The sequence below is a fragment of the Pseudochaenichthys georgianus genome, chromosome 11, assembly GCF_902827115.2.
Source record: "Pseudochaenichthys georgianus chromosome 11, fPseGeo1.2, whole genome shotgun sequence".
NCBI classification, from domain to species: Eukaryota; Metazoa; Chordata; class Actinopteri; order Perciformes; family Channichthyidae; genus Pseudochaenichthys; species Pseudochaenichthys georgianus.
This window is the reverse complement of record NC_047513.1, coordinates 19,102,445-19,115,735: the sequence shown is the minus strand read 5'-3', so window position 1 is coordinate 19,115,735 and position 13,291 is coordinate 19,102,445. Positions and strand designations below refer to the sequence as shown.

Here is a 13,291-nt window from a genome sequence, read left to right as displayed (position 1 = left end):
TCATGGGTTACGAGGTTATGAATGAATCCCACTTGCTACATTTAAATGCAAATAATCCATCAATAAACGCTAATGGGGTAAAGCAATTAAATCCACAATATTTATTTTAATTTATTATGGAATGAATGGTTTTAACCAAGTCTGTAGCTGAAAGTAATAATCCGTTTTAATGTATAGATGTTGGTGTAGATTGTCAGCAGCTCGCATTTAGCAAACTCATGGAAATTAATTTCAAGTTTAATAACTTACATTTCAATTATAAAAATGTGTAAATTATTAAGGCTGAGGGGACATGTTCTTGCATCCTTCATTGAAATGACAATATATTTCGATTTTTGTGGTGACAGGTGCCCATTTAGCTCAGAATTTAAAGTAACTAAAAAAAATGAATACGTTTCAGCTTTTTAATTTTGTACACCCTTTTATGAGAAAGCCCATGAGGTTTCACATGCTATACCAAGAAGGGCTGGAAACGCTCTATTAAGTGACGTAGCAGGATGTGATTGGCTCATTCTGTGTCATTTGATGTCGGTCTGGCCCTTTAAAAAGGAGTCGATTCCCACACTGGAAGAGAGTTGAACCCAGAGTCACTTCACTGGTTATTGTCGAGGATATCAGAAGCTGCAAACATGGTTGAGAAATTTGTTGGGACGTGGAAGATGATTTCCAGCGATAACTTTGATGACTACATGAAAGCAATCGGTAGGAGAATATATTTAAGATAAATGATGGAAAACCACTTTCAGGGTGTCAGCTGTTAAACTATAAACTGTAACTTATGCAAAACATGTCAGATATATTTTATATAGTTGTATTTTTTTTAAGCCTGCAGTGTGTTATCTTTAATGCATGTTTCTGATCTTGCCCTCCCGCTGTGCAGGTGTGGGATTTGCGACCCGGCAGGTGGGGAATCGCACCAAACCCAACTTGGTAGTGAGCGTGGACGATCAAGGGTTTGTTTGCTTGAAGTCTCAGAGCACTTTCAAAACCACTGAGATCAAGTTCAAGCTAAACGAGCCATTCGAAGAGACGACCGCAGACGATAGGAAGACCAAGGTTAGTTAATGTGGTTTGAAAAATAATCACAGCCCGAGTCTGTGCTGGAGGTAACGGCTTGTCTCTGTTTGTGTCCTGCAGACCGTGGTGACTCTGGAGAACGGCAAACTTGTGCAGAAACAGAGCTGGGATGGCAAAGAGACAAATATCGAGAGGGAGATCGAAGATGGGAAATTGGTAGCGGTAAGGGTTATTTTTTTTCTCATTAGCCTACTTCATATGGAAAATCAAACTTGGTAATCTGGTAGAAATCTACACAACAAAATTCCGTTATAAATCCGTGCAATAGTCTGTAAATGTACCTCATCAATCATGATCACAAGTATTTAATAGTTGTTATAATGTTATGTATTTATTTAATCAAGATTGTATGTTTTGATTTTGTTTATAAAGTGTTAATGTGGTGCTATATACGAATATATTGTTCATATCCACTTGAGAATAAGAGAAAACATGTATTTGAGAGTAATTACAATGTTATTGTACTACAGGAAATCCTGTGACAGAGAGGGGGGGCAATTCAATTGAATACTATAAAGTGTATATTATATTTATATAGAAAGAGTGCAGTTAGGCTTTATTACAGGGGAATAAGACAATATTATAAAGGATAAAGATTCATTTAAATAACCACAGACACACTTTGGGAATATACTGTTTAACTGTGTACAGACACATGGTATAGAGTTGGATAGCTGCAGCATATATTTTTCTTCTAACTCAAAACATATTCCTCTTCACAACTGCTCCTCTTTGTGATCATCGGACCACACCTGATCTCCCTTTTTTCTCCCACAGAAATGCATTATGGGTGATGTGATCGCAGTGAGGACATACGTGATGGAGGCATGATTGGCTCCCTTCAGCCCACTCGTTGGATGCATTGCTGGATGACAGGCTCAGTTCAATGAGCGTTATACCAAACTAAAGTAAAGGCGTGTTTTGCTCTTACTCTTTATCTTCACTGTTTTTGCCAAAATAAATACCCGTGCCTCTGTTCTCCAACATGACACATTTGGTTTCATTTGGAATTGTTGTGGTGATTTGAATAAAAATCAATGAACATTTCTCAAAATTGCGTCTCAGTGAGTTCATTGTTAATTTCTGATGGTTGTGTATAAGTCAGGTTCTCTGCTGTTTATAGAACAGCCTATCGTCCAAATTCAATTATGAGATTCTTGAAAGCATTCCAATCATCAGGGCATGCTGAGGAATGTTTCATAAAAAAGTGCTCCAATGGGAGCCTAATCTGACAAGCTGATTTCCTGACTTTAATGGTTTATTCCCATGCCCGGTGAATATTACTGTGATTATTCCACATCACTTTTCCCACTTTGGCTTGTACAATCCTTTCATGCTTCCTTTTTTTGGTCAGTTTCAAAAAGATCCAAAACATCTCATATTTAAAGGTCGGGGCTCCTTGAGGAATGTGAACCCTTTTTTAGAAGTATCGAGAGCATCATGCTCTCCATAGAGAGGTCAGTGAGGAAATGTATCCCCTCTTCCTTTTTAGGAGGTCGAACATTTCCCATTGCTCATATGCTGGCAGCTGTGCGCACATGGAGAAACTAAAACACATTATGGGTCGTCCCTAGACGTCTCCACCCTTTGGCCACGGCTCAAGTCTCTGTGTTTTACAGGGGGGGGGATTGTTCCAGAACCGATGGACACTGCCCTGATGATAGCCCTGATTGGATCTAATGGCAAAAACAGCTGAAACAGGTGCTATTGTGAGCCAACGCTCTTGTTCCCTTCAACGTGGACAATGGGAGTAGGGGACGCACAGTGTTTGAACTTTTGGAGCGGTTCCAAGTCAATGAACATACCCCGCCATGGGGACAACTACCAGAGGTCAACAGAGCAAAGTTGTATTTGTGTGTCATTGGCCATGTTTTACTGTCTCAAAGACATTACACTTCAACATCTTAAGTGCCAGTTGTTAACTTGTTTCTCAACCTTTTAGCCTCTAGTGCAATTTCCTTTAACACTTAACGCTGCTCCCTAGTGGCCCCAAAATCCCCAGGTTCAATGTTTTTTTGTAACCTTTTCTTGAACATTAAACTTGGTAATCTGGTAGTAAAAATGCCTTATATTAATGTATGCAATAGACTGTAAAGCACCTCATAAATCATGTGCGTCCTCGTATTTTTCACCCGTTTTTTAAAATGTTATTTATTTATTTAACGTTTTACAGTTGATTTGTTGAAGTGTTAATCGGCTACTATATGGGAATATAATGTTCAAGTGCAATTTCCTTTAACGCTTAACTCAGTTCCCTAGTGGTCCAAAAGCCCCAGGTTCACTGTGTTCATTGGCTTTTATGTAATTTAATCTCTATTTAATTTGGGAACTTTGTAGCACAACAAGTACAATATCTTATCCCTTGCAGCAGTTTCATGTAGAGGAAATATGACAGAATCCGTTAATAAGATATTGTGCGTATATCCCTATACAAGATATTGTTTTGTAAAATAACTACTTACATACAGAACATCTGGGCTCAGGTACCGTTCTAGTAAAGGAGTTTTGGTTGGTTTGTAGATCTTTCAAACATGATGAGGCTGCCATCTACCATGTAATGCAGTGTGTGCACATAACTTGGGAAATACATGAACATGCCACAAACTCTCAAAACATCGTAAAATGGGAATCATTTTTGTCTTAGTGCGACATGAGGATATGGAACCATGGTGAAGGTCATTAAAAGGAAATATAAGACAATGCTTGTGTGTTTGCTGGACCATGAATCATCTTGCAGAGCCTTGAATGAGACTCTAAGAGTAGATGCACGTTTCCTTCTGCCGGGTGAAACGGTTGGGGGTTTAGTTCGGTATAAAAAAAAAATGTTTCTCTCATGTAACCATTTACAACATGGCATGTCGATTATCTTTAGGAACCGGGGTCAGGATTCCAGAGAACTCAGTGACGTTGAGTTTTGCAAATGTATTTTGGTTGCGCTTTGAGTACCACAAGCATTGTGCCATCTGGTCCCATTATATTTTCTATATGTTTTCGATTTTGTGTCAACTAGCATTTGATACATACACAATTATTTGAAAAAAACATTGATAGTTAGCCCTGATACTTGTTGACTTGCTTCCATACATACTGTGAACACTCTGAAATCCATGATTTAATGATGTTTAAATTCATTTGAAGAGCTTCTTCTTGTATTGTGCTTTATAAACGACTCTGAAAACCTGATCATGTTCCCACAGCAAAAGGGAAAAGATCACATCTGCTACGGATTGACTTACAGGTGCAGTGCTTGTGATCCGCAGGCATCTCCGTCACTTTGTTTAGATAACTGCGGGGAATCCGACAGATCTCCTCCTCCTTGTTTTATCTCCTCCATCTTGATTTGATGCTCCATGTTGTTTCTTAATTGATGGAGCTTTAAACTTCTAGACAACTGGTGGAAATATCAGATTTCAGATCCAAATATAACATTCTGAAGTATAGTTTTTCCACAAGATGCATCTTCAATATTTCAATAAATAGGGGTCAGTATAAAAAGCATCGACCTATAGACATTTACAGTCAGAGGTTTGCTCCAAACATGTGAAATAATACTCGCCTAGCTTAAGGCCAAACAGGATAGAAGGCGAGGTATTCCTCTGGAGAGGAAAGGTCTCGATCTTCCTCCGCTGTCCTTAGTTGGCGGGAGCAAGGAAACAGTTCAGGAAGGAGCGTGATAGTGAGAAGCCTGCTGAGAGTTAGCTGGAAGAGAAAGACAGCTGAAAGCCAATATAAACTTCCCAAACATTTATTGTAAAGTTATATACAACAAAACAGGTATATGAATACATTTGTGTATATGTTCAGGCTGAAAGTAACTCACACTTCTCATACAATGTACTACTGCATTCCCCCAAGAAAGTACTTTTTGTCTGCATACGTTTGAGTATGTGTGTCTGTGTGTTCTCATGCCTGATAGACAAAGGTATCTTGTTGACACTGGGGTTGTTTTGTGTCAGGAAAGATTGTCTCAGACTATAGAAGAATTAACTCACATCCTTTGCAAAACATCTGGAAAGCTCCACTTGAGCTGCAGCGTTGACACCCTTCCTCTGCTTGTCTTCTGCTTGTCCTTAACTTAAACTCTGTCAAAGGGTTAGGGTTAAGGTCAACACCTTTCATGTATAAGTGGATCAACAGGGATGACAACACATAATGTATGAGCATTTTGTCAACACCACAACTTAATATAACTTTCCTTTAGAAATGCATTCTAGTGATACAATCTAAGGAAAATGTATTTGTTATTTCAGTCAAGATCTTGATTTACTTTGTTTATTTATTTTATTTGGCATGGCTTCAGGAATAACTGCTTCCATTGTTTGATGCGTTCAATCTCTTTCGCTCTTTATTTAAATCAGGGATGAAGGGTTGCGGCACGATGAGTAGGAACTTATGTGTAGACTACTGTGTCTCGGGCGGTATGTACAGTATTTTCAGTCACAATAATTTCTATAAAGGACTGAACCAAATGTGGGATTGTTTAACAAACATCATTTAAAGAAAAAACAGGAGTCAGGGACCTGTTTCTATCTCAGGAAATTAGGGGATTAAGACAGAGTTTTAAAATGTGAGAGATAATTTCCTTACATGATGAGACACATAGGTTATTCAATGATGCAGTTAGCAAGATAGGGAGTTTTTCAATACATCGGGAAAAAGTCAAAATTCCAATATTTCTTTCGACCTTAAAACATTAACGATCTGAACAGCTGTTGTGCTTTTTCTCAACCATTTTACTTAACAGCCAAAGCCAAAAACAAACACCCAAAAACTCTACTATAAAAACACAGTAAGTTGGATTTGCATTGTGGTTTATAATCATAGTATTAAAAGTTGGCCCCTCCTCCCTGGTTCAACTAGGGTTGTGGAGCTCGGCAGTCGGTGAAAGCCAACTCAAGAAGTTGGCCGCTATGATTCCTATGCAGATACAGACAGTGGGTCATAAATTATGATTGAGAGAGATGTCTTTGTTTTCTTTTTCTTTTGTATGTCTGCAAACAGTGATGACACACAAAAAAAGGTTTGGACTTTAACTTGCAACAACTTGACAGCTTTCTCATGGGATCTTAATGTTGAGTCTGAAAAACTGTCAGGGAAATTTCAAAACAACACGGCCGAAAATCCAACTCCCATGTGTTTTTCCACTTAGAGGGTGGAGAAGACCTTGGGATCAACCCCCACCTAGAAACATCTCACAGACTGTGGGAGGGATATCTGTGAAGTACATACGTCCCCATTCACTTAAACATTGAGCATACATCAGGTTCACCTCAATCCTCTCCACAGGACCGATGCTGACCTGAGATCAGTCTCCAAGGGCAACCAAACAGCTGGGTAGAACTATGTCAGTTGAGGCCCCAAAGAACTGTCGGGGAGCCCGGTTGCCAAGCAACACGCTTTCTTTCCCCTTTACCTCGCAATCCAGTTTTACTTAAGAGCTAACTCTGATTTCATCAACACGTCTGTGGATGTTTTGAAAGATGTGTGCTCTCTGGTCGCACAGACGCATTCTGTTCTATCTCCCCAAAACACAACGAGAGACATATCTGGGATTCCAGAAGAGGGTCTCTGTTTTGGATCCAAGAAAGCAGTGTAGACCTTTGATCAGATCAACACTTTTTTCGAATTAGCAATTACTTGTTTTTGTACACTTCTTTCACACACTAGCAGTCATTTGTGCCTGGTTCTGCATCTGATGGACACAATTAGTATTTTTCTATTGCATTTGTATCAGAGCAGAGTGTAACAGACAAGGACAAATGTTCACTTCTCTTTTCTCTTTGGCCCCCGCACAGAGAGGTCAGAGGTCACAGGCTGAGATAAAGATTTTTGGGATTGCTTTGCTTAAAACCTTTACCTCAACTCAATGGATCTCAAGATTGAGGATGAATATTCCTGAAATGTTATTCCTAGTAAAGCTCGCAAACTATTGGCTAGTAGAAGGGGTGTGTGGATGAGGACATAGAGCATTGCCTTTGAGGACAGCATAAATAATCAGTGTTTATCAAGCCTTCGCGGCAGGAGTTCCTGTCAAAGCTAAGCTTAGACCTTGCAAGTGATTGTATAGCTCAGAGGAAGGATGGTGGAAATCTTTAAAGTGAGGCTATACAAACCAGAGCCAAAACAATGGCTTTTCCCAAGAGAGCACTGCAACTACAACTCTGCACTAATCATGTTAAAGCATGTTTACCTGTCTGCTTTCAGTCCATGTGCATTTCTGTTCAACAGCAGATAAATATCTCAGACAATACAAAGTCAGTAAGTACGTTTTCTGTTCTGAAAGGCCACAAGTGTTGGGCTTATCCACTGTTTCGAATGACCACAGTGTGACAGGACATGTGATCTTTAATCTGCACGGGTTTATGGTGATTGGCTGAGTGAGGAATGGGGTGAAATCAGTGTGTGTGCATTCTCAAGCTTGAATGTGTGTCTGTATGAAACCAGATGGGTAGTAACATATTGTAGATTGAGTGTTTTTTCACCTCAAGCATTCTTTGTGTTCAACCCTCAGGAAGAACTCTGCGACTCAGTTCCATGTAGAGCGGTTTATTTTATGGACACAGCATGAAGAGCGTGAACGGAACTTCTGTGAGCGAAACAAACTCTAAAGACACTAAAGAGTCAAATCCGTGTAACTGTGAGAGGTGGATGCACGTTCGGCCCAAATGAAGTTGCAGATTAGAAAAGTAATTTGGCTGTGCATTAATGCGATTTCTTGATATGTTGATTTACAGGAATTATACATTTTATCATTATAATCAAAACATGAAACGCAAATGAGATTAACCTTACAATTGAAAATCGTCTTGGGGTGTTTCAAAAACGTTGATGTTAAAAACGTACTTACTGATTTTCCATGACCAACTAAAGACGTGGTTTCAGTCATTATTGTCTGAAGATTGTAATCCCACGTGATGAACCATTCACCCCGGCCAACAATACAGCAGACTGCCTGATAGTAAACACAGAGCAAAGAATCGAAATGGATAGACTAGAGAAAAAGTAAGGCTTTGTTATGGTTTATATACCATACATATCTACACACATGCACACACACGCAGACACACTGACCTTCTGTTGTAAGTGGTAAGGCTAAATGGAGTTGGTATTTTAAAGGTCAGACTAAGTTGTTTGTCTGCCCTGGGTTCAATGGTTTATCAAGCAACTTAACTGCAAACAGAGGCAGAGAAGGTTTAGACACATGAGAAATTATACCTCTGAACTGGGGGTGTCGCGATACACTGGTATTGGTGATAACTGTGATAATGAAATGTTTATGTCACGTAATATTATAATAATAACATGTAAACAATCCAGCGTATTATTTTGTGTATATTTGTCGGTTCTTTTGAGGATGTATTCCAGTTACATATACGCCTTGTTTGATAGGGTCCAACCTGCAGGCAAAGTTGGACTGTCAAAAGCCTCTATTTTAAATCCAAATGTCATATCTTGCTTTAGCCACAGAGCGTTAAGGGAATGGTATACGTTAAAACTGTAATAAAGCATGTCACTGCTGCTTGTTTACAAATTGAATCTTGTCATCCAATATGTGCAGACAGGACTTGGCGATGGAAACTTTTACTGAAAAAGACAATAGGCCATCAGGAAAGTTGGCCTGATGGACGCTTTGAGACATGCTGTAGGCAACAGGCACTTCCCCACAATGCACCGGGGAGATAAACCAAGCCTCAGATAGGGCCAAGCAAAACGGAAGCCATTAGTCACAGGCCGACCTTTTTACAAGTGGCTTGTCAACAGGCCTTTAGAAGAATAAACCCAACAGCAAACTTCTCTGAGCCTGTGAGATTTATTCAAATGTAAACTATCTAATGCCAACGAGCATATGGATTGTCATGTGTTTCCCAGTGTATACAGCACTCCAATAAAAACTTTGAAGCAGCCAAGGCTATAAGTATTTATGGGACAGGAGAGATTTTCTTGGTTAAACTGTATAACCATAAATCTGAGGTCTATGGGTTTACAGCTGTTTGAGTGGACGTCGTCCGTGTGAAACTCGCAGAGTAAGAACTCAGCTGCCTTCCCTGTGATGCACAGCTGCACGTTACACAAACATGTACCCTCTGTGGATCCACTCCTTTATTAGCTCTTTGTCTTGTCAGGCATTTTTGATTGAGAAAAAGCAGAAGGGAAAGTGGAGCATGTGACTATTAAAAGACAAGATCCTGACACCAGTGTGTAGTGAAATAAGAGATGGTGCTGGGGAGATGGATTGCACTGGCTTTAGACATAACTAATTTTTTGGTCAGCCGGAAAAGGTTTTCAAAACAGCTTTTCTTGCTCCAAATTCAGCAAAAAGAAAATGTCATTAAAGAAACTCTTAAACTACACTTACTCTGCCAATATACAACACAAATCAACGTTCAATATCATCCTCACATATCTTGCATTAGTATTATAAATAGCACTGTGGTAAAAGGGAAATATCAATCAATATCTTAACCAAAGATGTAATAGAAGATACATTGGCAAAATATAAGCAGGAAGTCGAAAAATGTAAGCGCTTGTGTTTTTGTGGCTTAAACGAACACAATATTTGGTCATCTTATGAAGTTGATATGTGTCCCTATGTGAGCAGACATGGAGCAACATTAGCATCGATTTGAAGTAGTGTTTGTATCCTTTTAACAATTATAAGTCCTGTCCTCTCAGCAGTGTTTTTGTCTCACTGTCTATTGGGGATTGTATCTGGCTATTTAGCCATGAAAGGAAATATTAAATACTGGGGTCATAAAACCAAAACAATGAGCTGAAAGACTCTAAAACGCACTGTACAGCTGAGTGTAACTGCAGAGTGAATAGATTATTCTCAGTGGAATGGCTAAAGAATTGAGGCGCCAAACATTTTATAAATATATATCATTAAGGTGGAGGGAAAGAAGCACAGATTTCTAAGAAAGAGCAGGGTTGGTACTGTTTCATGAACAACCCTCTCACCTCTCACCTCTCACCACAGTGTGCCAGCAGGGGAAAGTTGAACATGTGCTTAGACGTTGAAGCGGCAGGAAATAAAGAGAATTAGGTGAAGGATAAGGAGACGAGGAGGGGGATGAGGGGAATTTGCTGGAAGCAGGAGCTGGTGGGAGAGCCGTTGTACTCCCAGTCTCCCCTTGGGTGTTCCTGTCAGGGCTCCAGGGAAGCAGACATAATTCACTTAATTAGTTCTCAATGTTACTCATATGAGACAAAGTTACAAAATCTCAGAGAAATGATTCTCCTCTCTGGGCCAAAGGTAGCATGGACTTCCCTCTGCTGTCTCAGCAAATGAAGTCGTTTTTCCTCTCAGTACTTTGTTCCTCTCACATACAGACATACTTTTCAAGTACAAGCTTAAATTGTAGTAAAGCGACAACTGTGTGAACATTATAGACTCGTTGATCCCTCCATGAAATCAATGACTTAATGTGATGAATCCTATTTGAGACTGTAAAACTACTTGAAGCATGCGATTATAAATGACAAATTCTTGACTATGGCATGTTGCTCTCATTAAAGCGTGTCCTACATCATTACCTAAACCAGGGGTTCCCAAACTTTGCCATGCCAAGGACCCCCATATAGCATTATCCTCTGGCGGGGGCCCCCCTGTTGCAATTTTTTTTTTTTAAATGATGAGTACATTATGATGGAAAATATGACAAATTAATCATACAGCTTAATACATTTTCTCAATATATATTTGTATTAATAATTAATAATCAGTTATTCTTCTAAACATTTGATGTATTTATCTTTTGTTTGTCATTCATTACATTCATTGTGTCTTCTGTTATAAACATTCTTAGCACAATATTAAACAGTAATATCAACAGTAAACATATTTTTAAAGTGATTTCTGTCTTTATAATATTATATAATTTTGAACAGTAATATGAAAAATTAACATATATTTTTTGCATTTTTGAAAGCTACTTATGCCTTAATAATATTATATATAATATTTAACAGTAATATTAACAATAAACATATTTATATTCATATATATATAAACATCAATATTTGCTACATCCATGCTCTCATCCAGCTGCAGAGCGAAATATTCACTAGCTCTCACTTGCTCCAAAAGCTGAGCTCAGTTTCACTCTCAGTAGCGGCAGCTCGATTCTGATTGGCGTGAAGGGCGGTCGTGTGGTTTAAAAAAAAAAATATTAATAAATAAAAAATATTTAAAGATTGGCATCAAAGGACACATAGATTGATAGATATGCAGTTATTAATAAAAAATTTAAAAAAAATGTAACTTTAAAAAAAAAAAGATTCCCCTTTCCCTCAAACTTTGTGTGACCCCCCTGGCGGCCCCCCGGGGGTTCGGGGCCCCCACTTTGAAAAACACTGACCTAAACAGTCTGAGTAATGTAAAGATAAATCACATGACAGCTCCCCTCACTACTCCCTCAAAACAGGACACAAGTGGCCCCTCTCCTCACATTCTCTGGGCGACTGATGAATGCTTTGTTCATTTCTCTAACCTGCGACCCACTACTCATTCTGACTGGGCTAAACCACTGTGCTTTAACCTTTATGTGTGCGCTGAGAGCTTAAACCAGTGCGAGGTTGTACAAGGCAACATGCCAGTACAAAACTCAAATCTGCAGAAACATAAATCTGGAGTTCCCACATGAACAAGAGAGAAATATTTCCCACTCTGCTTTTGGACAAACTTATCTGAATGATGAATTTAAGATCCAAATATCTTTGCTTTTTGTAGAGAGTTCAAATCCTTGTTGGCCAAGACCTGTGATATGAAGTTATCTTTGAGAGCTTAATGTAAACTGGCTAAATTCCACACTGTAAATAGTCAGCACTGCTAAAAGCCAAAAACCACTTAATTTAGGATTTCACAAGTGCTTGTTATAGGATGCAGGTCAAGACAGCTTAATCAAATGTGGGAATTAACAACAACCTTACTTTGGTTTAAATGTCTTCCTGTGTGTTGACAGGCAGAGCTTTTGTGTTTTACAAAATCCCTGGAGATGTATTTGTTGTTTGTCAAACACTTCCGTTAGCAATGGCACACTTGATTGAATGCCCTTGTGAAGTTCATGTCTAAGGCCAACAGACACCTGTGTTCATCTGCTGCAACTGAATGTTTTTCCATTCAAGGACACAACTATGTCAGAAGACAGCATAACTACTATAATTTGGAAAAGAGACAAACATTACAACAAATGTAGTTCCTAAAGTGCTTTTCTTCGCAGTTATTAGGTGACCTTGTTCCATAGGAATGTTTCAAGCATCTTGTACAGACACAGCAACCTTTTTCACAAGAACTGTATAAACTGTGGGAACCGTGTCCCCCTCCCACTCAGCGTTGTGCACAGAGTTTGTAAGGGGCAATGGCAAAGATCAAATCAATTGAAAGAAGGGGCCTGTCTTTCACACATACTGTAATCTAGCATCAGCAAATCAATTACACTGCAACCATGATAGAAAGAAACATTTTCCTTTTGACATCAAAGAAAAATTAGCCTGCAAATGTCCCATCACAAGCCAGTACAGATGAGAACAATGATGTTGTGTGACTCTATAGTAAACTCAATAGAAATGCATGTGCAGTGTGCCAACAGGATACATGGTTACAAATGTTTCAATACAAGGCAGTTCAGAGCAATGCCACTGCGTACACTGTACTGACTGTACTTTTCACCTGTGTTGACTCTAAAGAGAGATTAGATAAATTAACCTTACAGCCAATAAGGCACACACTGTGACTTTATTTCATGGGGATTCTGCATGTAAAATGTGGCATTTCGCCTACTTTATATTTATTGCAATCTTGTATACTTTCATAAGTAGTTTAAGAGTAACAACTGAGGTGTAGTTTAGGAAATCAAATTCAACAAATGTTTTTTAACTGCTGTCATTTTTTGGGATTGGACAACACTTTTTTTGTCAAGCGGTTGGGAAATGGCATATTTATGAGTCAATCATGTTTCACACCTTTAACTTATTTGAGAAAGTTCCTAGCCATCAGAAGTGATGGAGTAAATTCATTGTGGAAATACAGGAGAGTAAACATGTAATGAATCTCACAAATAATGACTGTTACTTTAAAACTGTGCAGCAGTAGTTGAATCTACTCAGTTACTTTTTACATCTGGGTGAAACATTGCCACAAGAATCGACTCGACCAAGCTCCCTTCAGCATTCTCCCAGCCTACACACTAACTCTCTCTCACACACACACACACAC

The 13,291-nt window shown here is 38.9% G+C and overlaps 1 protein-coding gene across 1 annotated transcript; it reads left to right on the top strand.

The window, feature by feature from the left end:
• The first annotated feature begins 562 nt into the window (after window positions 1–562).
• On the top strand, window positions 563–2,131 carry fabp4a (fatty acid binding protein 4a). Its single transcript, XM_034095167.2, has 4 exons — window positions 563–702; window positions 881–1,056; window positions 1,138–1,239; window positions 1,855–2,131. The coding sequence occupies exons 1-4, from the start codon at window positions 630–632 to the stop codon at window positions 1,906–1,908; spliced, it is 405 nt and encodes a 134-aa protein (XP_033951058.1). The 5' UTR covers window positions 563–629; the 3' UTR covers window positions 1,909–2,131.
• The last annotated feature ends 11,160 nt before the right edge of the window (window positions 2,132–13,291 follow it).